A 25,133-nucleotide genomic window follows, 5' to 3' on the forward strand; every position below is an offset into this window, starting at 1 on the left:
CAGTGTGATACGATATTGTATCCATTTTATAATAAGACTATATAATATAATCTGTAATTTTTTTTACCTGTTTTTTTATTTATTGTACTGAGGAGAGTTACAATAATTTACAGTTGGTTAGTGGCCACTTACATGCCATCAGTTTACACGCAAACAGACAAAAAGACCAAATATGCTAGTTTGAGGTGAGTATGCATTTATTAGTCAACCGCCATCCTCCGAACGGTCTAACACACACTCCCATCTGTCCCCAAACGTCACACGGCATGACATGTTTGCATATAAAGATATACATCTTGCCTTGATTTACTGATCTTGACTCCCCGGTGTCCTCCACTGTGCTTCTGTGCACTTACCAATATGAGTTCATAAAAGAGCATTGATGTGTGTATATGCGTGTCATTAAACATTTATTTGTTTTTTTGTGTAGTACTAGAGCACCGCAAGTGGAAACTATGTGCAACCAGTAAAGGTTTTACAATTTGCCACACTGCACCTCATAAAGTGACTGCTGCTAGAATGATTGACACGACTCCTCTGCTTCCTCACTCTGCACGCTTTCCATTTCCTTCCGTTTTTCCCATCAGGCATTATTGTTGGATTCTGCGGATGGACTGGATCTGAGGGGTCTGGCAGTGGGAGCCCCAGTCCTTCCAGTGCTGGTAGTCTCCGCTGTGCTTGTCACACTCCATAACGTACTGCTGTCCTCGATAGCCAGGGTACTCGTAACACACAAAGCTGCAGGGAAATAGAGGATGTGAGACAGATGGAGAGGTCAAAAAAATAAATGAAGCTAGGAAATGAGATGCAGCGACTGCATAAAATATGACAAGCTGTTTGGAGAGGGAATGTAAAAAAAGTGTTTTAATAGAAGAAGAGCATCTTGAATCAAATTCAGCTGGATTCTAATGTGCATTCGAATTTTAATATTAGAGCTGGGCATTGACACAAATTTTACGATTCGATTTCGATTCATAAGTTTGCGATTCGATTTTTTGATATAGATTAATTGGGGCCTATCAGGTACAGTCCTTGGCATAATTTATAAACTATTATCACTGGCTTCCGGTAACGTCCGACCGCGCGTTCACGAGAGAGTCTAGTTTCCGTGTTAAGCGCAAGCTTAGGTGAGAATAGACACCTCTCGCGATTCAAACAAATAGGGCTGGGCAACAAACTCAAGCTCCTCTGACATTTCTCTTTAAAAAAATCTTGTTTTAAACTTCTAATTTGTGATCAGTGTTTTGGTTTGCTCTACCCTCTGCACTTCCACGTTCGTCAATACATCCTACATCCTGAACTAGACTTAGGCCCTTACCGGAAGCCAGTGATTACAGTTTATAAAGTTTATAAATAGTTTATAAATATTGATATTTTTCTTACAAAAATGCATCGCTTCGCTTCAGAAGGCCTTTATTAAACCCCTGGAGCCGTGTGGATTACTTTTATGATGGATGGATGTGCTTTTTTTTGGGCTTCAAAATCTCAGTTACTATTCACTCCCATTATAAAGCTGGGAAGAGCCAGGATATTTTTTTATATATAACTCTGATTGTGTTTGGCTGAAAAAAGAAAGTCATGTACACCTAGGATGGCTTGAGAGGGGATCATTTTTGGGTGAACTATCCCTTTAAGTCGAAATGCAATGAATATGCAACAGTGCATATATTTATCAAAACTCTCTCTAAGTTCTTTTTAGCGCAATTTTCCACCGGACAAATTGCGCATGTTAACTCATGATTTCTGTTCCATGCGTCTGTGCGCACCAATCTTGCACTTCTATCTACTCCTCAACCAGACCACCTAGAGACTTCGGGTTTTCGGCATTATGTTAAGGAAGGTCTAATCTCGGGAACGCACAAAAAAAATCCAGGAAAAGATTTACTATCTCTTAGTGTTGTGATCCCATGAGGTGAGAAAATTGCGCTAAAACACTCACTGAGTTTTTATTACTTGTTTTTTTCTAGCAGACTATAACAAGTTTTTGGACATTGAATGGCTTTTCTGAGGTAAATGTAGCATTACGTGACATTGTTTACAAGCTGTTTTATTGACGTCTCTCCGCGGTTCAAACGCTGATTGAGCGATTACATTAGACAAAATACAGATTTACTTGGACTGTATCTTTCAACATTCCTTCTGATGTTCATTCATGTTTATTTCAAAATGTAATAATAGTAAAGCCGAAGAGATGATTGTTTCACATGCAGCTTCGCTTGAACTGAAGACGCTATATGATCTGTCGCGCCACATGAAAGAGCGGCAAAAAAGTATTTATTGTTTGAATTATGTAAATTGACAGAACCTGAAAGCTGAGATGTTTCATATCAGAAGTAACAAAGCACAAAGCTTATTGTGATTGTATTAGATGGGAGGCGCACTACAAAGTTTGGTTCATTCATCAACTGAAAGCAGTTTAGACTGAAAGACAGATTCTTGGGATTTAAGAATCGATATCGGTTCTTCAAAATGAGAATCGATTAAATTGAGAAATCAATAATATTCTTCACCCAGCCCTATATAATGAGTAAAAATAAGAATTTCTGCTTGGAAATTCGCCATGTAAAAACTAAACGAAAATGATCACTGTGTTAAATGATCAGTTTCTGTGATGATGTGCACTGAAAGGTTGACATAACATCATTACATAACAGATGAGGCGGTCACAGGAAATATATTGCTGTGATGCATGATCTCTGTGATCTCTTATCTGACGGTATGTTGCACTGGACTGTTTTGTGAAAGCAAAATCAATAACACTTCACAAGTACAAGGACTGGATACTATGGAATGTGAGCTAATGACGCTGGTCTCATCTGTGTTGCGTGTACGTGTATTGTCAGCGCAGCTGTTGAGCATGAGAAATGTTCAGGAGAACCGTAGTTTGGCACTAATGGTGTTTTGTTGAGCGTTACTCACGCGCCACTCTGCACATGCATGGAGCCCACTTGCTTGTCGCACCAGCCCATGGCCTGCAGAGACGGGTAATCGTCACACAGCTCTACATTGCGGCCCAGGAAGTTGTCCTTCTCATAGATGACCATGCGACTGCTCTGGTGGACCTACAAATGGAGAGAGAGATTGGAAGGAAATGGGGGGGGAAGCTTTAAAGAGATGGTTTTGATGAGAGACACCTGTTTGTTTGAATGAAGTCGAGCACATCTAAAACAGGGGTGTCCAACCAAGCTCAGTCCTGGAGGGCCACTGTCCTGCAGAGTTTATATATACGGTTTCTAACGTGTTCTGATTTTGATTTGCAGTTGCTAAGGTGTTTTTGCCTGTTGCTACGTGGTTATCCAAGAAAGTCAAAATAGTCCCTGGATATGGCTCAGCTCTGTCTTTCATTGTGAGCCTATGAGATTTTCTCTTTTCGTTTTATTGTCAGTCAGGTAAAACTCAGTCAAATTGCTTAGAAAAGTTTGAGAATAAAAGTTGAAGGCATCAGTATGCGCTCACACACTCACAGCGCTGCAGACGGGGCGCAGGGACATCATCCTTTCCACATGGTAGCCCAGACTGCCGCTGTAGGCATCCCAATGGGGATATTCTCCTTTTTCCAGGACAAACTGCTGCCCCTGGAAGTCGTGGTGCTCGTATCCCACCCAGCTGCACAGAATTAAAGAGAATTGAAACATTTACACTACTGGTCAAAAGTTTGGAATAATTTAGATGTTGCCTCTTCTGCTCACCAAAGGCTGCTTTTATTTGATTAAAAATATAGTAAAATATTATTACTATTTAAAAGAAGTGTTTAGTATTTTAATATATTTTAAAATGTAATTTATTCCTGTGATGCAAAGTTGAATTTTCAGCATCATTACTCCAGTCTTCAGTGTCACATGATCCTTCAGAAATCAGTCTAATATGCTGGTTTGCTGCTCAAGAAACATTTATTATTATTGTCAATGTTGAAAATGAAAATTGAGCAATGATACAATACCATATATACAAATACACAACCATTCCAAACTTTTGACCGGTAGTGTATAAAGTACTTACAATCGGTTTGGAGGAATATATGATGTTTTGTTTTCATTAAAAAATAAATTTCGGTGTAGTAAGGTATTTAGCTTATATAATAAGCTAGTCTTTTTTGCTTTGTTAACTAGCCTTTAACTTGTATTAAGTTAAGTAAATTCTTCTCCTAAAGGAAGCATGTCAAAGACAAGCCTGAAACTACATAAGTAATCTTGAGTTACGGCAGCTCAGTCATTCTCATATTTTATTATTTCCCAAATCACCATCACATTTTACAAATCATCTCAGGATGAAACACTTAAAAGCTTTCAAACACATCTAAAAGCGTAATTTCTTTACTAACTGGCAAGATTTTGCAATCATTAACACAGAGTGGGCGACTCACGCGCCGCTCTCCACACGGATAGAGCGGATGTTGTCAAACCCACGCTCCTGGATGTTTCGGCACTCTGAGGTGAGTTCCTGACACTTGCCTTGGAAATGCTCCTGCTCGAACACGGTCACCTGACAAACACACACATGCACATGCCACAGTTCCATTATCTAATTTGGAATAACTCTCTCTCCTATGCACAAAACCACAGGCCTCCACTCCTTTCATTCTGTTCTCTCTCTGTTGAATAATACAGAATTCTGCACATCTTGGACAAGAAGAAGTGGTAGCAACCATTCACAAAGCATTCATCTATGCAGTCTCAAAATCAATACCTAAGCAGAAGCCGCCTTTGTCGAATCATTGATGGTTTGGAGCCTTGTTTCTCACTCTCAGACAAAGAATCAATAGTTTGTTACTCATTCTTTCTTTGTGCTTCTTAGAAAGCGTGGAAAGATTTTTACCTTAAAGCAAGGAGCCATGTCTATCCCAGACGTTGATGGGTTTGTTTGGATCTTGGTTACTTTGTTCATCTTCTTTCCTGCACAAAAGGGAAGGCTGAAAACTTCTTCAAATGTATTTTACTATAAAACAAACTTTGGGACATGCACAGTTGTTACATACTGACATATTGTATGAATGACATGCATTTGGGCATTTTAGACAATTCATATAAGGACTGCTAATGGATCCATATTTATTCCAAGTATTTACAATTGTTTATACAGTAATATTTATGTATAATTTTACATTGATCAATTTCTTTTACACAGCTCTCCAGAATACTTGATTCTGATAAGGATTTCATCTCTCTTGTATCACTTTTGTGCAAACTTTTTGCAGTGAACATTTGGCAATATATTGGTATATGCTCAGCAGTTCCCAGGAAAGAAAAGCCAGGTAATCGTTTAGAAAAATAATCAGTGAGAAACACAAATTTGAGTTCTGTGAGAGAGAGAAGACATGTTACATAATAGCACAATATTTTAGTGAACTTGTCCATAGAAAAAATTACTTTGATTGCAGAGTAATTAAAGCCTGTTACTTAAATAATATATTGCATATTGCAAAAGAACAGTATGTTCCAGCATTCTTTGCTTGGATTATTGTTTTCTGCATTGTACTTATAGGCCTATATAAGAACTTCAAATGACAACTCGTTTGATGTTGGTAATATAAGCTATTTAGGCAATATCCCAAACACAACATTCAAGCTGACCAAGTTTGACTTGACACTTAAATAGTTCTAAAAGCTATTAGTTTAATGGCTATTTTTCTTCTTAATTTACATAAAACACGGATTAAATCTATTACTCTAGCTTTATCTTACCTGAATCTCCACCTGTCCTACTTTACAGTGATGCTCGTCAGTCCCGTTTGGCGAGGAGTTTTATGATTATTTGGCGCTTCTATTTTATAGCGACCATCACAGCTGGGTGCACGTCGACGCGACTCTGAAACTGGTGGAAGGACCAGTAAGGGAGTGTGTGTGTGGGGTGTGGGGTGTGTGTGTGTGTGTGTGTGTTTGGGTTTGGGTGTGTTTATGAGATCATCTCTTTATTGTGAGTCCACAGTAGTGGGGCATTTCGCGCCGTCAGCGCATTGGATTTGATGAAGCCGTGAGTGAGTGAGCGCGCGCGCGCCCGTGGTGCGTGTGAATGCAGACACATTGAACCGCACAATGGAGCTCAAGCGGCTGTATTCCTATCGGTCAGCACTGTGCATCGTATGGTACACAATGAGCGGCCTATAGGTGGAGAATACAGGGATTTCACCGACTGCATGGGTGGATGTCCTCTCTTTCAAACCTCCCAGAAACATATCTGTTTGGCTTCTGTCTTAAAGTCACGACAGCTTAATCTTCAGAAACCTCAGTTTTGACAAATTCATAATTTAACAGATGTTACTATATTTGGGAATAGTCATACCCAAAATACTGATTTATGCAGGTTAAGTTTTTTATTAAGTTTTGGAATTGTTTTTCTTTTCTTTTTCTATGTTCTGTATAAGACATACATAGAATCCTATTCAATGTGTTTAGTCATAATAGTAAGTTATTTAGTAGTAATTTCACTTAAGAAATTGAACTTTTTCAAATCTCAAGTAAAAATGAAGATAGGAAGTTTCTGTAATTCAGACAGATCTTTTCCCTTTATAATCAAGTTTACTAGTCGGAATGTCTTTATCCAGACTGTGAGATTGTCGGCAACAAGTGTCACATCATGCCTGCGCATGACTGTCCACACCTTATATGACACACAGAAGTGTTAAGGTGATATGTGGTTCAGAAATATTAGCTTACTATTTACTGAATATATGCAGTTTATAATGCATAGTTTCTATTAAAAAAACATAGTAAGTGAAACAGCAGGAATTATGGACCTCACACTGTTGCATAATTCAGCAAGTTATCATCTTGGAGAGGATGTTATTGACATTTTGTGGCTATGTATAAAAGTATGTATTCCACATAGGATTTTTGCAACATGCTTTTAAACTGCAATTATAAGGGTAACAGTATCACTCAACCATGAAACTTCCATTTTAATTGGTGCAGTTTTGCTGGCATATTACATAAAAATGTTTTTGTTTTTTTTAAATCACAGTTTGCAGCACGGTTGCCAGAGCTTTAACACATCATATGGACTGCATAAGCAGGTTAACGTACTTGAGACAAAAACTTTAATTGGCATCAAAAATATCTGAAGATATGAAAAATAAATTCAGTAAATTCAGTGTATCTTTGGAAATTCGCCAAGTCTTCAATTTGGTGCCAGAAGGTTTGGCTCTGGTGTTCCATTACAGAGACAAATGCAATTTTGTTCAGTTTTAACACAACATACTGTAAGTGCACTGTGGCTGAAGGCTAATGCAGTTTGCAAATGAGACAAAACCATAATGAACCTCTGGCACCAATTGAATTAGTCTTTTATGAAAAATATCATAGCATTATCCAACGTAAAAGAGTGGAATATATGCCAATCTAAGCCTTCAATTTGGTATGTGAGAGTTTGGCTGTGGTGTTCATCACCATCAAATGTGATTTTTCCTTTGGTTTACTTTCATCAGGTTTTATGTACGTCATTTCACAGTCTGAAATTTGTCCTGTGAAGGTGTCCAACAGCTTAATTTTGTAGTCACCTTATAAAGTTTGTGGAAGCTCACCTTGAGTTTGAGAAAGAAGTATACTCCTCTTTCTTCTTTCTGTCTGTCTGTCTGTCTCTCTCTCTCTCTCTCTCTCTCTCTCTCTCTCTCTCTCTCTCTCTCTCTCTCTCTGTTTGATGATGGGGTGATTCTTTTCTGTGTGTGGGTTGGTGAGCTCAGCGAGTTTGTTTCTGTGGGCCTAATCCCCCCATGCTAGGCGCCAGCCTATAAAAGGGACACATGTTCGCTTTCAATACACACACTGACACACTGATTGAGACAGACAGCGGCTACTGACTAACACACAGGTAAGAGACTGGGGTCTGTGAGCAAAAACAAACTTAAGAGAAAGGCATTCCCACATTTCATTTGGTTGAAGTCTACAGCAAAGAAACTCCAGCTTATGTAAGAATATCTCGAACAGCTTTGACACATTAGTCACCGGTTGAAAGCAATTAATATAATCCTTTTTTGAGCATAGCACTTTATACATTGTCAGGGTGAACTGTAACCTTTTAGTCATAACAGAAAAATTGATATAGAAAAGAAAAAAAGCTGTGTCTATGTTGTGAATATGAAAAGAGTGTGGGAGAGAGAAATAGATGAGGTGAAATTTAATTAAAAAGTAGTTTATAAAAAAAAAGGCAGCACCAAATGATGAGTTTTATATATTTATTAAACACTGAATGTGCGTTTTAAATTACTGTTAATTACTTACTGGGGTAATTTATGTATAAAGCCTTGTGAAAATCTGGGACCATGCTAATTTAATATCTTACGCAAATATTTTGTAGAAAAGGCAAGAATTATATCAGTCAATATTTCAGGAGTATTTCATCAGATAGCTTAGAAGTCCTATTCCATGTTTCAGTTTTAATATTCGGCTTGAACGACATTATAATATAACATTTTGTCATATATTTCTAAATGAGTAATCTCAGGCAAATTATGTTACGTATGAGCATTGCACATCTATAACACTTCTGAGAAAGTGTTTTAAAGTGAGTGGGTGAAGAATTGATCCAGGGGCTATAAATGTACTCGACTGGGATTCGTTAATTGCTTTGAGCAATATTTATCAGTTGACATCACTATATGTCCAACAATAGATATTTCCAGCAAGGAGGCTGCAAATTATTCACATTTCTCGTACATATGCTCTCTTATCGTAGTCATCATGTCCACTGGTGGAGAGAAGTCCAAGCCCGCCTCCCAGCCTGATGGGAAGGCTGCTCAGACTCAAAAGAGAACCGAGATGGGTGTGGGAAACTACAAGGTATGTACCGCTACCATATTTACAGATGCATAAAGGTTGCATGTGAAGACTGATGAAATTGCAAACGTGAATGATGGCAAACAGCTGAGCAAAATTCAGTTTCCATAGAAATAGATGTGGGTGTTGTATGTATGCAGTATTTTAAGCTAAGCTAAACTAAAACTGTCAACTTTAATTTATAGTTGCATAACAAGCAAAAATGACCTGGTTGCCTCCTCTCTTTCTTCTCGTTCAGATGTATGTGTTTGATCAGGAGAACTTCCAGGGCCGCATGATCGAGATCTCCAACGAGTGCATGAACGTGTGTGAAATGGGCATGGATAGAGTGCGTTCCCTCCGCGTGGAGTGTGGCCCGTGAGTCTTTCTGTGATGCATATGAGTGACTTACCGACTGTTCTGTATTTCAACACTTCCTCCATTCTCTCTGTCCTTCTTTTTTCTTCTTTAGTTGGGTGGGTTGGGAACAGATGAACTTCTGCGGAGAGATGTACATCTTGGAGAAGGGTGAGTACCCCCGTTGGGACTGCTGGAGCAACTGCCACAGGAATGACTACCTGCTGTCCTTCAGACCTGTCAAAATGGTATTCATCCCTTATATTCATTATACATGTGTATGAATGTTTTCATTTAGTTGATTGTTGCAAAATCGTCAAAACATTATTCAGTTTGTTTCATTGAGCCATTGTGCTCATTTGGGCAATGCAAGTTTGAATCCCATTCCTATTCTGTTCCTGTCCATAAAAGTGGCAAAAAGGCTAAAGGGAAAATTAAAAAAGAAAAAAATATTTTTAAAATCCATATTCATGGACGTATTCGCTGCCACACTGAGTCATGGTGCTTTTGCAGGCAATGCAAATTTGAATCTCGAATCTGGCTCCCAACATTTCCTAATCCCATCACACTCTTCTCCAATCATTTCCTGTCCTATCTCACACACACTGAATCCATAAAAGTGGCAAAAAGGCTAAAAATATTTAAATCCATATTCATTGATGTATTCACACTGAGCAATGGTGCTTGCTTTTGCAGGGAACGTAAGTTTGAATCTGGCTCCTAACATTTCCTAATCTCTTCATGTCCTATATCACTCACTATATTCATAAAAGTACATTTTTGAATCCATATTCATTTATTAATAAATATTATACCTTAAACTCCTTGTTTGTGCTCCTCACAGGACCCAGAAAAGCATAAGATCTGTATGTATGAAGTTGGTGAGTTCAAGGGCCGTAAAATGGAGATCATCGATGACGATGTGCCCAGTATGTACACCTTCGGCTTTACCGACCGCGTTGGCAGCATCATGGTCAGCTGTGGCACGTAAGTGGTCTCGCATAGAAGAAATCTGAGTGCAAGTAGACTGTGATATCTGAACATAAAAAATAGATCTGTTAGAGAAATTTGAAGTCTGTGATCTTTAAGTCATACACTCACTTCCTAAATCCACTGAGTTTAAAGCATAAGTTAGTAGCTTTTTATTTATTTATGTTAAAACACTTTCTCCTAGCCCTTAAAAAGTGTATAAAATGGGGCACTATTAATACATTTTTTGGCGGGACCAACCCAACATCACAGGAAAACATAACTATTTTACGAGGTGTCGATTTCGTATGAAAACGTGTGATTTTAAAAGCCCACTACTAAACATAACTGTCACTGGGTCGTAAGCAGATCATACGTATCTGTTTACCAAAAAATAATAATACTTACGAGCTGCCATGAGATTGTTTTGGCGGGAATATCTGTTTGTAATAGCAGGCTTTCCGGAAACCTGTTTGAAAACAGTCATTACTTTGGCCTTGCATTACACAAATCAGCTTTATAGTTACGCCACCTAGATAAACTACCAGTATTAGTACTTCTAATATTTCAAACATTAAAATATGAATAAAATCATTTCCAGTGTGATCGTTTTTACAATATATAAGTAGCCTAATTGATAAGAGGCTCTTCTCTATTCTGAATTCTGTTCTTCACTTTGATTTATTCTCTATGTTTGTGGTGTCTCTCCTCTCACCTCTTGTTTCAGTTGGGTGGGTTACCAGTATCCTGGTTACCGTGGCAGCCAGTACCTGCTGGAGAAGGGCGAATACCGTCACTTTAATGAGTTTGGCGCTCGTCATCCCCAAATGCAGTCCGTCAGGCGCATCCGTGACATGCAGTGGCACCCAGACGGCTGCTACACTATGGCCACCAAGTGAGAGCTAGGGAGGACGAGAAAGAGAGGGAACAGGGGAGAGAGAAAGAGAGGAGGAGGAGAAGATGAAGGAGGTGGAGGGGGGAGGGCCAGGAAGGAGAGGAGGAGCGCACCACCCGTATGAGTCATCCTGGGAAGGGGAAGGAGGAGAGAGGGCTTTGTAAGAAAAAAAGACAATAGACAATAGAAAATGTGGCTGCTGATATCAGATGATCTTTCCAAGCCCTCTTTATTCACTCTCCACTCTTCACCTCTTCTCCCATCTTCTTCGTTCTTCCATCTTCCTCCTCTTCCTCATCCTCCATTCACTTTTCCCCGGAGGAAATCAGTCCATCACAACGAGCCTTAACTGATGCCTGACTCGTGTGGGTCAGGGATGATGATTGACATGGGTGGGTTGGGGGCAGGGCGGTGGGTGGCAGGGGGAGGGGTGTTTTGACCTAAAGGCCATGTAAAAACCTCCACATCCTTTTTGGAACGGTAATAAAAGTGACACCTGTGACTGTGGTTCCCTGATATCACTGCTGATTGTCTCTGTCCATGCAGGCATTCACCCTTTACCATCAGTACGTCAGATCACATTTCCACTCTGACTAAAATGACTAACATCAGAACAAAAAATATATATCACATTAACAGAACGGAGCACATTATTATAACACCGATTTAACAATGATTTAGTGTTCAGGTTCTACTATTATTCAAGTTGGCGTGGATCCAAAGATAATAGTAAATGATCTGAAATTTCGCCAAAATGTTGTTCCTAGCAGTGAGGTAGGATTGCAATTTTGAATCATTTTATAAATTAATAACTTTTTACTAGGGATGCACCAATATGAAAATTGTATCTGATACCAATAACCGATAATTCTTAATATTTGAAAGCCGATAACCGATATATTGGCCGATAAATCTAAATCCAGATTTTTATATAATTTTTGAGAGCCTGATTACAAAAAACAAAAGTTCTCACCATTAAAAGCCAAGTCCCACGAACACAATTATAATGTTCTCATAATTGTATGTAGCCTTTGTGACAGACTTGAGCTGAACATGTTGCACTAAACAGTATTTTCCTTTTTGAAGTGATTTCAATCATATTTCAAGGCGTTCAAAAGCATCATGGCGAACAGTGTGCATCTGAAGCGTTTCAGCTGAAGGAAATTATCCATTATTTATCGACTTTAATATATTTCGGCCGAATTTTCTTATCGGACCGATAACGATAGCATTGACAATGAACAATTATCGGCCGATACCGATATGGTGGCTGATATATCGTGCATCCACTTTTCACAGTATGTATGAAATCCATTAAATAAACAAACAAAAATGTATTAAATATGCTACTGACAAATCGCATAATGAATATATTATACAATGTTGTCACATGAACAACCAGTAAGCAGAAAGCTGCATGTGTTTGGCTTATTAAAAAGACTTGTAATTAAGACCACACTGGATGTGCTGTAGATTCAAGATGATGAACTCCGACTCCATCCGAAATTGCATCTTTCTTTGAAGTACTTAGACTGTACATTCCACACAGTATGAAATGTATCTAGTATGAATGCAATCTGGACATACTACATTTTTCATGTTTTCATGTGACCTTCAATGTCAGTTGCGTCGCCATCCACAGATCCTCTCCCATGAATTCATGGGATAGTAAAGTGTCCATTGAATGTGCACTTCGAAATCTCATGGAAAATAGTAGCTTTTCGTCTACTGTTTTTATGAGTACTGTGAATTCAGACATACTATTATTGATTTCACATTCTCTTTTTCACCTGCTGTAAAATAGTGAAGTGCATATTCGAATGTAACCTATATGTCAGGGCTCCTACCTTTCAGATTAATCTTTTGTTAAGAGAAAGGTTACAAAGAGAGTTACAACAAAAATACATTTAAGTTAAATTTGAGAATAGGGTCATAAAAACTACTTTATGACACTTTTAATACAAAAAAATAATAAAAAAATGTGTACATTATCCCATAAATGGAATAAAAACATACAAATATTAAAAGAACATTATGACCCTTTAAATGGCTTAAATACAGCAATAATCTAGGATTACTCTTTTAAAATGAAGATTCTGAGTCAGCTGTCAAGTCAATTAAACTAAGATAATTACACAAGCTGATTATTATCAACATTTTTGGAGCATGTGCTGTGCGTGCACTGAAAAAAAAACCCAGTGTATGTTTTGTCTGTCTGTTCTTTGGATTGGAATGAAATTTAATAGCATCTTAAAATAAGACAGATATAGGCTTCTGTCATCATGAACAGAATGATTGTGGGTTTATACAACATCTGACCAATTTCTCCAGGCACATGATTGAGTATGTAATTCTAAACCTTCCTGAATGAATTAATAATTTATTTGAAATCGACATCATCTTTCCCACAAGGCCGAAACAAATACAATATTAAGATTCACCCCAGCTCCACACAAAATCCAGACCTTTCATTGACGTCAGACGCCCCAAAGTCTTACTTACGTAAACATCTACGAACACACACACACACACACACACACACACCAGGCACCTTGGGAAATCTAGTAACTCCACATCTTAAGTGTGTGATTAGCCTGTCTCTCACACATTTTCCCTCCTCACACCCTGAGAGGTAATGAAGAGCAGATAGAGGATGATACGGGACAGAGGCTGGAATGATTTAGAGGGAAGCTAGTTATCACACGGCTCAGTGGGATGCTAAGTTAATTGAATCTCACTCTTGTAGTACTACACGGCCACCACAAGAAGGTACTAACAATTAGATCATCAAAGAAGCAGTCAGTCCTCTTTTGCTTGTTTCACACATTTTTCTGTACTTTTCCACGCAAAATTAATTGTAGTAGCTTGCTACTGGCAACAGAGGGGAAATACGTCAAGATGACGTCAACAACACCATGGCTTCACATCTACACACACTTACAGTGCAGATGTGCAATTGTTACCTTAAGAAACGATTTCTACCTGATCTGACTTTTACAAATTCTTCAGTAATTTAATATCATATTTATCATCAGTTAAATCAGATTAGCACATTAGTTTTTCTAACAAAACCCTTTTACAGTGCAATATCCTCTTTGACTAATGGGTTTTCTGTGTTCCATTTAAACACATAAACACACAGAAAATCTACAGACATGTCCTTTGCCGTTTCATCTCTCTCCTTCTGAACCACATGCATACAGAGAGCCTGCAAGAGCTGTATGTGTGTGTGTGTGTGTGTGTGCGCCACGGCAGGTCTCTTTCTTGCGTCACGGCTGTGTTGTGAGTTAGCCGGGGGAGAAGCGGTTCTTTTTATGGAACTTCCTAAAAAGTCTTTCCGCCGAGAGTGATGTAAGCTATTTGTCTTTATGTTTAACAAACGAGTGGGTGTGAACCTATCAGTGAGATAGAGAGAGTTAGAGAGAAAGTGACAGAGAGATAGTGGAGAATGGGCAAAAAGAGTAAGGACACCTACAAAGCTGCATATGTATCATAGATACACTGTAAAAAAAAAAAGAAAAAGAAAAAAAAAGGTGAAAAAGTGTTACCTGAAAGATCTGCTTCTACCTGATCTGACTCTTAAAAAAGACTTGTAATGCTGTCTTCCGAATATATTAGGTCATATTTAGAATAAACTAGTAAGTTTAGATGTTAAATATTTTAACAGTACACTCTTTAACAACTTGTCATCTATCTGATGCATTTTTGACGTTTTTTTTCTTTGATCATTTTGAGCACTTTGTTCTCCCTCCGTCTCCTCTCTTTGCCACAGCTTGTCCCCGTTTTGCCAGCCTCCTTCTCTCTTTCTCTCTCTCTGGCTGATGGTGTCAGAGCTGCATGTGGATCTGCGTCATCGGTGAGCAGTGTCTGATTGACTGGGTTAAAAATAAAGAGCAGAGAGGGGTGAGAGTGTGTGAATGAGTGAGTGCATGAGGCTGAGAGGCCAGAAACTGCGTTGGGATGCTGGGGCAAGTCTGAGGAATCTGGGGGAAGAGCCATATGTGAATAGAGGGTATTTTTAGCAGGAGAAAATGAGTTAGTGTTAGATAAGAGTATAACAGTGCAAACAGGAAGATATTTGATATTCATAACCTCTATTTTGGGAGGTTTAATCTGTTGGGAATAAAAACTTTGCCAAGAGGATGATTGGTAGATGTAGATTTTTTTTGCTGTTTTTGTTTTTATTACTTTTTAATGTCTATATGGCTACAGTGTAAAAACAAGAAAAAGAAAAAAAGTTGCTGCCTTGAATTAAGTACAATTAGTTCCTTTCACCTTAAATTACATTAAACTGAGTTAAAAAAAAAATAGTTGAATCTTGATTGTATGATCAATTGACCTTTCTAATTTATATATATTGTTTCACGTATTCAGTTGTGTTTGTTCTTAGTTTCATTTTCATGGACTTTTAGTTTGTATTAATTAGTCACATGTGTTTCTTTGCCTTTGTTTCGCGCAACTCAGTTTCTATGGACACTGATTATTCTCACAGCTGCTTGTCATTGATTGTTGACTTGATTTTTTTTAGTTACACTGAACAGTTCTGCACAGGATAATGGACATCATAAACAGTGAAGGATACATGTTGCCTTGAAAAATCGATCAGATAAGGTATCTAAGAAGACAGTATGTAATATGATCATTGGATTTGGACGTGCCTTGCAGTCGTTCTACCTTCATTTGCTGCCTGTAGAGGCAGCATTTCTCAGCTTTCAGAGGCAGCCTTATAGGCTATAACAGTTTAATTCATGCGTTTGTTTGCTTATATAATCTTTAAGCTATTAAGGTTAAGCGTATTTGGCTTGTTGTCCGGAGTGGAGGGGCTCAAAGAAGCAGATATACTCAAGCGTAGATATACCCCCTATTGGGACTACTAATGCTTGGATGATGAGTATGTTAGCAAGATGCCTAAATTATGTTGGGGAGGTGGAGGGATGCAAAAACAGATGATACCAGAGCAAAGTGAGCAGCTGCTTATGCTCCAGCAGTTAATTGAAAGATTAGATGGGTTCCCTTTTCCCGAAATTAAGTTTGGGAACGTTTCAATAAAAAAGTTAACATCGAGTACATTTTGTTGGCCAATAATATGTTGTTTTTTTCTCCGCCAACATACTTCCAAAATAAGTCAAAGTGTCAAGCTTTGCATATTGTCAGACCGAGTAACTCCACTCTGGGTTTTCCGAACTTCGGGTCGGTTGTACCAGCTGTGCGTAAGTTACAAATTGCAACTTGGTCTAATTTTGACGTAAATGGGCACAATTTACAATATACGCACAACTAAATATTTTACCTAGACTAAATTTTTACAGAATCAGGGGAATCTGATTAAAGATTAAAGATTATGAGAGCACATTCCCTTTATGAAACCCTGTTCTAGAGTAACAATAGAAGTCCCTGTATAGTTTACAGTCCAATTCTAACTATAAACTAGTTGCTTATTAGTATGAATATTACTAGGATATTAGCTGTTTATTAGTACTTATAAAGCACATATTAATGCCTTATTCATGGCCATATTCTATATCCCTTAATCCTACCCAATACCTACACTTAACACCTTACTAACTATTAATTATTATTAATTAAAGTGTCACTGAAGTGGCACATTTTTTAACCATTCCTATAGCCTCCATAGTGGCTACGTTCACAGTCCAAATCCAAATATTTGTTTATCTGATTGGAATCTGATCTAAATCATTGACTGTCCACACTGTGCATCGCAACTGTTTAGATTCGATTTGTGTGTCCTGTGGCGCTATTTCATTTTCCAGAATATCTGCACTGGTTTCTATAGCAATCAAGGCAGGGCATGCACAGGCATTTTGGGGGGCAGGTGCTCAAGTGAAATAAAGGCACCCCTCTTATAATTATTTATAAAATATAAAGGTACATATTGTTAATCATCTTATAATTAATTACACGATTTGAAATTAGTATAAACAAAATTTATCAAAATCCATTTATCAAAATCCATTTACACTGCAATTACAATTGCCTAAATAATGTTATGAGATGAATGCTCTAAATATAACCTTTTGAATACAGAAATATGAAATGTAGGGGGAAATGAAATGATAACGACATAAACCACTTACTAAAACCACTTACTAAACCGCGAGTAAGTGGTGACAAGTCATAATAAGTGAATCATAGAATCATTCATTCAAACAATTTGTTCATATTGTTCTTTACAGGTGCTGGTCATAAAATTAGAATATCATCAAAAAGTTGATTTATTTCAAGAATTCAACTTAACAGGTGAAACTAATATATTATATAGGATTTGCACCTGCCCTGCCAAAAGAACCAAAACCTGGTTCAATGACCATGGTATCACTGTGTAATTACTGTGTGATTTCATGTAATATTCAAATTTTCTGGGATTTTGATTTTGAGGGTTTCATAAGCTGTAAGCCATAATCATCAAAATTATAACAAATAAAGGCTTGAAATATCTCACTTTGCATGTAATGAGTCTATATAATATATTAGTTTCACCTGTTAAGTTGAATTCTTGAAATAAATCAACTTTTTCATGATATTCTAATTTTATGACCAGCACCTGTATGTCAACTTCATGAATGGGTAATTGAATCATTGACTTACCCGATTGGCGATTAGTAAAAAAAAAAAGTGTATTATTTAAGAATGAAACATTACTATGTGTTGCTGAGAGACTCAACTTTTCTGCTTTGTTTAGAACTATTTATGTTGGCAAAATAGAGCAAAACCAGCCAAAATTGACAACGTTGTGTCTAAAAATGGTCAATTCATATAAATCAACATTGTTTATTGAACTGTTGTATAAAATGAATATCATATTTGTAATCATGCTGATATTCAAGAAAATAGTTTGAATGATTATCACTTGCTTGTGTAATATTGCTCAACTGTATATGTTATCAACACAAAATACAAGAACTCATACAGAATAATTCATATCTTGAACTTTGGGGGCATTTTTATTAATTTCGGTGTCATTACCTTGCATGACGCTATTTTATGTCACTTGCTTGTTGTTAAGCCTAATAGAGGGCTATTACCTAAGTTAGGCTGGCTGTATTGAGATGTTTTAATAGTTGTTTCATTTCACAGTGGTGACAAACAGTGCAGAGGTTTTGGGAAAACACAATCGTAACCTGGCCAATGAGACATGGAGACGTGGATGCGGACGAGGGACTTGAGTGAGAGGGACTTGTGCAGTCTCGCAGAATTATTAAGAATAAGTTGTTGGGCACATGCTTCATTGAGAATTGATGCCACGGGCCAATTTTAAACAAAAAACTATAAGATACAAAAAGTCTTAGTCTTAGTAAAAAAGTTAGTCATCAGCCAAAAGGTCAGGTGCTTGAGCAGCATGTAGGGTCTATCTGTACACGTGCCTGATGGCAAAGATGTTGCATTGGTAGGTGTAACGTAGGCTGTTCCAGTAAAGACAGGGCATTGGATCCAGGTGCAGTTTGACATTTATTATTAACAAAACAATCAGAAAGTAAATCCAGGCGGAGCATAACAAGAAACCAGGCAAAGAACAAAATAATCCAAACGCAGGAAATTCCAGAAACTGCAACAGCTCATCCACTGACATCCACAGACATACAAAGACATCCACTGACATCCACTGACATCCACTAAGGCAGTGTTCTTCAACCCTGCTCCTGAAGGACCCCCAACACTGCACGTTTTCTTTGTCTCCCTAATCAAACACACCTGATTCAACTCATCAGCTCATTAACCCATGTGATAATGAGCTGATGAATTGAATCAGGTGTGTTTGATTAGGGAGACAAAGAAAACATGCAGTGTTGGGGGTCCTTCAGGAGCAGGGTTGAAGAACACTGCACTAAGGACAACACCAGACAAAGACCATGAGAAACACTAGGGTATATACACTCAAGGTGAGATTGGCAAACAAGACACACCTGGGAACAATCAGGAACTAATCAACAAGGAAAACTACAAAGGACTACAAAACATGGCACAGAAGAGGAAATAACAAACAAAAGTCCACGACAAGGTCCAAGACAAGGGGAACATAGGACAGGAATCATGACAGGTAGCCATATGCCAAAAAACAACAACAACAACAACAACAGACACATAGGGTTTGCAAAACAGATGTTATCTTACATCATTATGTGTAGCATTCAACTATTTTTTTTTTTTACAAATCATTGTCCATTCTGAAGTTTGACAGCCACATCCCTTCATCTAAGTTGGGTACCAAACATGTACACCAGTCACTGCTACTCACCCTGATCCACACATCTACGACCCTCTCTTGCCCATCAGGACATGCAAGTTCTGCAACGACGTCTAACGTGTTCACGTTTATGTGGCATGTGAAATTCCAATTGGATAGGCACAAACATCAGATTTGAAAGGACACTCTGAAAAAGGGTATTGAGCGTTAAGATTCCTCCAATCATTTTTCTATGTGTGGTCTGTCTCCTCCTTAGGTCTCTGATATCACTCATGACTCGGCCAATCAAATTGGAGGGCTGAGATTGTTGTATAAAAAACAGGAAATGACAGAGCTATGATCACATTGTCACATTCACAGAGAGACACCTAAACACAATGTAGTGGTTCAAGCTGAGTGACACAAGCACAATTCCACAATACTAGCTGTTCTCACACACATGCAGGGTCATACAGTTCTAGCTGTGTCTGTACACAAAGATATCACACACTTTGCCCACACACAGATCACACACAGAAGGCAGTGAGCAAACTAACACTTGCATCCCTCTCTTTGAGTCTGACAAAGAGTCAGTGCAGAAATGAAGGTGAGGAAGAAAAGAACGAGTGAGAGAGGAAAACAGCACGGTAGAGGAGGACAGTGAAGATGTCACCAGAAGATGAAAAAGCTAAACAAAAAAAAAGTGAGAAAGAATGAGGCAGGAAGAGAGTTAGGAAGAATCACAAAAGGGAGAAAGAGCTAAAGAGAAGAAATGTATCTGAAAGAATACGAGAGAGAGAGAGAGAGAGAGAGAGAGAGAGAGAGAGAGAGAGAGAGAGAGAGAGAGAGAGAGAGAGAGAGTGAGAGAGAGAGAGAGAGAGACTGCTTTTGGAGACTACTGTGCATTGAGGGTTTTATTTGAGAGAAAATGAAGGCAGACACTCAGCGGTTCAATGGCAGAGGAAACAGATGAGTGAGAAAGTAACAGAAATGGACTGAAGGATGTGGGTCAGGGTTATGCAACAACTGCAAAAAGAACTAAGGAAGGGAAGTGTTTGCTACGCATAGGTGTAGATGTAGGTGTAGATATATATGCAACTACAGATAGGTGCCTATAGGAAACACTGCCCATTATAGATGTCTCCCTAATCAAACACGCCTGATTCAACTCATGTTGAATCTTCATGTTGAGTCTTCATTAGACTCCAAGACCTCAAGGCTTATCCCTTGGATAAGGAAGGCATCAAAAATTTGCCGTGTTCGGGGTACTCCACTGGTAACTACTGGTATATACTGTGAGAGCGTATGGATAAAGAGAGATGCCTATAGATTTACAAGGACATTTTGAAAATCTAAAGAACCATTTTCTACAGTAAAGAACCTTTTGTGGAATGCAAATGTTCCATGGATGTTAAAGGCTCTTAATGGAACCACAGATGACTATAAAGAATGTTTATTTTTAAGAGTGAAGATAAGATATAGATACTGAAAGATATTGTTACGTATTCTCTGGCTTTGTGTCTGTGTGTTTTGTTTATTGGACTTTTAGTTAGCATTTTACCCTGTTCCTGTTTCCTGTCCTGTGTGCCATTTTTGTAGTCCTTTGTAGTTTTTCTAGTTGATTAGTTCTGTGATTATTCCCAGGTGTGTCTTGTTTGCTAATTACCCGTTGTGTATTTAAACCCCAGTGTTTTTTGTGTTCTTTGTCAAGATGTTCTAGATGTTAATATAGCTTGATTCATACAACTAATGAAATGTAGATATATATGTATGCATTCGTAGATGTATCTGAGCATATCTAAAGCATCATATCATCAATTGTCACATACAGTATGATAATTGAGTATATCATTACACTGCAGTAAAAATATGTAAAAACAACAGTATTAACGACTTAAAGTTGCAGTTTAGCATTTTAGATAGAACAGTTTGATATAAAAAAAATGGTTAAACCATGATGAGATACTAAGGATAAAAACCACAGCGCAGTGACACAGCCTTTAACGAGATATGCTTTATAAAACACATCAGTGACATTCAGCTTCTTAGTGTAAGAGCCGCATTTTGCATTTTGCAATACATAATTAATAAACCCTCTCGCCCTGTACAAAGATCTGAGAGTGCCAGATGAACATTTGATAGCCTTTTATTCACATTGAATCGCATGGAGGTCTTTTCATGCTTGCAGTATTCTCAGCATGGTGTATGACGGTGACACAAACCACAGTACGCTATATGTGGGGAAAAAAGCTTTTCAATTGAATTCAAAGTCACAGGCATCAGGCATTTGAACACAAAGCGTCTGAATGCGCAAAGGCTGCTTTATGCGTTTTTTTGTTTGATTTTTTTTGCTTGGTTGATGTCATCACATACACTAAAAGAAAGGAGTTGATTTTAGTATTGTGACACATTCAGTGTATTATGTGTACAGTCAGCTTACTGTATTTAATCTTGTACCTTTACCGTTAGTTTTACTCTGGCCGCCAAAACACATAAGTGTTAAATTTAGTTAAAATGCCAACCTAGTACTTAAATCTGTTTTGTCCCTTTATAGTGCCCAGGCGGTAATAAGAAAACCCAAAAATTCTGTAGCTCTTTATTTTAAAGTCCTGTTTCGCATGAACATACGATGATGATCAAACCCCTAAACCTTAAATTAACCCATTTAGTTACCTTACACTACTCCGTGGGTGAGTACACTGCAAGATACTGTACATTGAAAGTGTACTAACTGTAAAATAAAGTGCAGTTGTAATGAATCAAATTTCATGACAACTTTCAACAAGCTGAAGTAAATAGAAGGTTCACACAGTGTCAAGCACACAAAAACAACAGCCTGATCTAACGGCAATTCGTACGAATTCGTACGAGTGATAAAAAAGTGGCTAATTCGTACGAATTCGTACGACCTCACTCGTACGAATTTGTACGATTTGTCTAAACCCACGTGATGGGTAGGTTTAGGGGCGGGGTCAGGGGTAGGTCATTCGTATGAATTCATACGAATTGGGCAATTCGTAAAATATGTACGATTTAGCAAAAATCGTACAAATTCGTACGAATTAGCCACCTCGTATAGAATTCGTACGAATTGGTCGTGAGATAGCGTTGAAAACAACACATCAGCATGGTAACACACATGATACTAAAATAATACAATACACATTAATTTACCAACATAAGATATGACGTAAATCCTTAATTTACATAACTGATAAGAAAAACAAAACAAAGAAGAAACAGTCAAAAACCAGCTGTCACAGAGAATTCAGAGAATGTCAATTATGGATTTTCACTGTAAATTATAAGACTTGCTTTTATCACTTAAAAAATGGTATTTAACAGTATTTTAACAGAAATTCACCATTAACCAATTGACAAGTTTTTAGTCTAATTTTTACAGTCTTTTACCTTTAAAATTATGATTATTTTTTACACTTCAGATGTAGTTCTTCATAATTACTATGTACTTTCCATTACGTCTGGAGAACTCTTAACTGAACCAATTTATTTTTATGATTTCATTTTTTTTTGTTTAAAAAAGTGTCTATCTTTCCTTATGTGGTGTTTAAGGCAACATCCATACATTTCTAAGTGTCACTTAAGTGTCCAAATACTTAACACTAGATTTTTTTAGTTTGATCGATTTCTGTATTGTAACAGAAATTGATGAAATCAGTAAATCATGACAGCTGTTTTAAAGACAGCGTGACCAAATATGAGAAACACGTAGTGGAAGTGGCACTGTAAGTAGGCAGAGGAGAAAGAAAGATAGCGATTAACTAAACACAATGCTTCTGTCAAGACAGACAGGAAAAGTCTGACAGCTTGTCGTTCTCTTTTTGTCTGAAGCGTGACTTGACGTCTCTAACTAATTATAATCTTGTGTTGTCATAGCAGGCAGTGATGTAAAAGGCTGAAAAAACTTTCCAGATGCAAATGGGTGTTTCTTTAACTATGGGCACTTATAAATCCAACTTTAATTTTTTTTTTTTTTTTTTAAATGTGTTAGTTCACATTAAACAATCTTGTTATAATTTAAAAAAAAAAAGTCTTGTTTCAATGTGATCTTCCTAAAAATATGAATTATTGCATGTACTGTAGAATCATTATGATAAACGTAAAATCATTATAGCATTTGTTGTGTGAAATTGATTTTTATCGTTACACAGATTATGCCTGTCCCTCAGTTCTGGTGTGATATCATAACCAAGCTTGCTACTAATAAAGGCTAGAAGTGACCTTATTTACTATAGGATCCAACAGTGCTGGTAAAGAGCAAGAATATGATGAAATATGAGACTTGAAGAAAATATGGTACGGGAAATATGTGGTCTGTGAAAAAGTGGACAACTCAAGGGAAATATGACTTGCGAACAGAATATTTTCACTGTGAGTCATATCAAATAAAGCTATAGCCTTGGTAAATAAAAAAGGTTTCCATTTTTTTTTATTTTTTTTTTTATTGTGCATTTAATGGTGGTTTGAGATGAAAATGCAATTTGTTCATAACGAGGGGGGAGGGGGGGTCTTTTAGTTTCATTTAGTAGAAAAATGAATCTAGTGTGTTTTAAAAGAGTTGTAAATGTGTTTCATTTTAGGCCAAGCTAAACGCTTGAATTTAAGGTTTGGGTCTTTCTGTGACTCAACTTTAACTCTACTAAAGCCCTATAACTTCTTGTTTCTTAGGCAATCATGGCAGCATTTTCATTATATTTTACAGTCTTCAAGATGATCCACTTGAGCAAACCTCAATGCTTTAGACAAGAGCAGCATACATTTTCTGCCGAATCTCTAGTGGACTCTTTGTTTTGAATAGCCCATCAAAAGTGTCTAAAAGGGATTTCATCTAATCAGAGCAATCAAAGCACATTTTCAGAGGCCATATACTCATATAAGCCAATCTAATAAAGACATAATCCACATTTGTGTCTGCCACAGACATTCTAAAACACATAGATAACACATTTAGAAGTTATTTACACCTATAAACTGCATATGTGCACAGATATTCATGGAATGAATTGATGAGTGTAGGTGTGATGACAGTTTACATTAGCATGTAAGGCTCTTGATACTACCACATCAGAATTTTACACACAAAAAACAAATATGTGAATTTATACATGGATTAAGGTTCAAAAAACAAAATAAACAATGGTCAAACATTGATAATAAAGATATAACCACAAATTATGCACACAGGAGGATGAAGATTGAAACACACTACTGGCACTGGTGCCAGAAGCATCAGGACTTAAAGAGTTCAGGAAGGAAGAAATAATGAGCAAGTGAGGGAAAAAAAGATAAAGAGAGAAAGTAAAGGTACCCCAGGGGATTTTAACATTTGATTGTGGTTGTGCATCATTAGATTCTCCTGAAGTCTAATTACAGTGCTATTGGCTTTGCTGTGACTATTCTTGTACCGATGCTGAGGGAGTTACTGTACACTGGAACAGAACAGTGATGGCCTCGTATATGAAATGATGGCAATAATGTAGTACGTACATACAATATCCCTCACTGCGCCTCCATTTACTTGATAGACAACAGGAACTTTCATATCTTTAATTGGCTGAAATTATCATTCCTATATATTTCCATTTCCAGTGTGCAAAAAATATGTTTTAACAAATATTTTTTATAGATAATCACCCCCCCCCCCCCCCCTCATAGTGAGAATTGGACCCTGATCTAGAGTGTGACCAATATATTTAAATAAAATATAAAATGAAATTCACTTATGTTGTCTAGTAAATGTAAACCTTTATATTTGATTCCATTAATTCTTAACGCACAAATGTTTACTCACCCTTCTGATGTTCCAAACCTGTACGACTTTACATCTTCTGCAGAAGACACACAAAAAAGAGGGTTTTTTAAGAATCCAAACAACATTCAACCCCATTTATAGTTTCAATGTATGGAGAAAATGAGGGTTAGTAAATACTTTCAGAATTTTTATTTTAGGGGGAAATTTCCC

At 37.4% G+C, this 25,133-nt stretch overlaps 2 protein-coding genes across 4 annotated transcripts; one reads left to right on the top strand and one right to left on the bottom strand.

Moving 5' to 3' along the window:
• Window positions 1-174: 174 nt before the first annotated feature.
• cryba1l2 (crystallin, beta A1, like 2) lies at window positions 175-11,219 on the bottom strand. 3 transcript variants are annotated; one of them, XM_079898325.1, is made up of 9 exons: window positions 10,789-11,219; window positions 10,482-10,542; window positions 9,920-10,140; window positions 9,160-9,341; window positions 4,816-4,892; window positions 4,364-4,482; window positions 3,465-3,606; window positions 2,920-3,062; window positions 175-738 (listed from the first exon to the last, which is right to left on the bottom strand). In XM_079898325.1, exons 4-9 carry the CDS (start codon window positions 9,188-9,190, stop codon window positions 591-593), a joined length of 660 nt encoding a protein of 219 aa, XP_079754451.1. In that variant the 5' UTR covers window positions 9,191-9,341; window positions 9,920-10,140; window positions 10,482-10,542; window positions 10,789-11,219; the 3' UTR covers window positions 175-590. The 3 variants fall into 3 exon arrangements, with proteins under 3 accessions (XP_079754451.1, XP_079754453.1, XP_079754452.1); XM_079898327.1 differs by lacking the exons at window positions 9,920-10,140; window positions 10,482-10,542; window positions 10,789-11,219 and adding an exon at window positions 7,517-7,720 and having other exon boundaries at window positions 9,160-9,240; XM_079898326.1 differs by lacking the exons at window positions 9,160-9,341; window positions 9,920-10,140; window positions 10,482-10,542; window positions 10,789-11,219 and adding an exon at window positions 5,682-5,835.
• On the top strand, window positions 7,764-10,972 carry crybb1l2 (crystallin, beta B1, like 2; the record flags this gene model as incomplete). Its single annotated transcript, XM_079898306.1, has 6 exons — window positions 7,764-7,803; window positions 8,668-8,771; window positions 9,007-9,125; window positions 9,220-9,352; window positions 9,949-10,091; window positions 10,801-10,972. The coding sequence occupies exons 2-6, from the start codon at window positions 8,673-8,675 to the stop codon at window positions 10,970-10,972; spliced, it is 666 nt and encodes a 221-aa protein (XP_079754432.1). The 5' UTR covers window positions 7,764-7,803; window positions 8,668-8,672.
• Window positions 11,220-25,133: the final 13,914 nt, after the last annotated feature.

The sequence above is a fragment of the Squalius cephalus genome, assembly GCF_949319135.1.
Source record: "Squalius cephalus genome assembly, chromosome: 2".
NCBI classification, from domain to species: Eukaryota; Metazoa; Chordata; class Actinopteri; order Cypriniformes; family Leuciscidae; genus Squalius; species Squalius cephalus.

Excerpts from the sequence above, each read along its gene's own strand:
- cryba1l2 (XM_079898325.1), bottom strand. The coding sequence starts at position 9,190 with ATGGAGGAAGTGTTGAAATACAGAACAGTCG. Across the intron at positions 3,063-3,464 it reads TGCGCCCCGTCTGCAGCGCT|GTCCACCAGAGCAGTCGCAT; the intron begins GTGAGTGTGTGA and ends CTCCATTTGTAG. Across the intron at positions 739-2,919 it reads ATGCATGTGCAGAGTGGCGC|CTTTGTGTGTTACGAGTACC; the intron begins GTGAGTAACGCT and ends ATTTCCCTGCAG.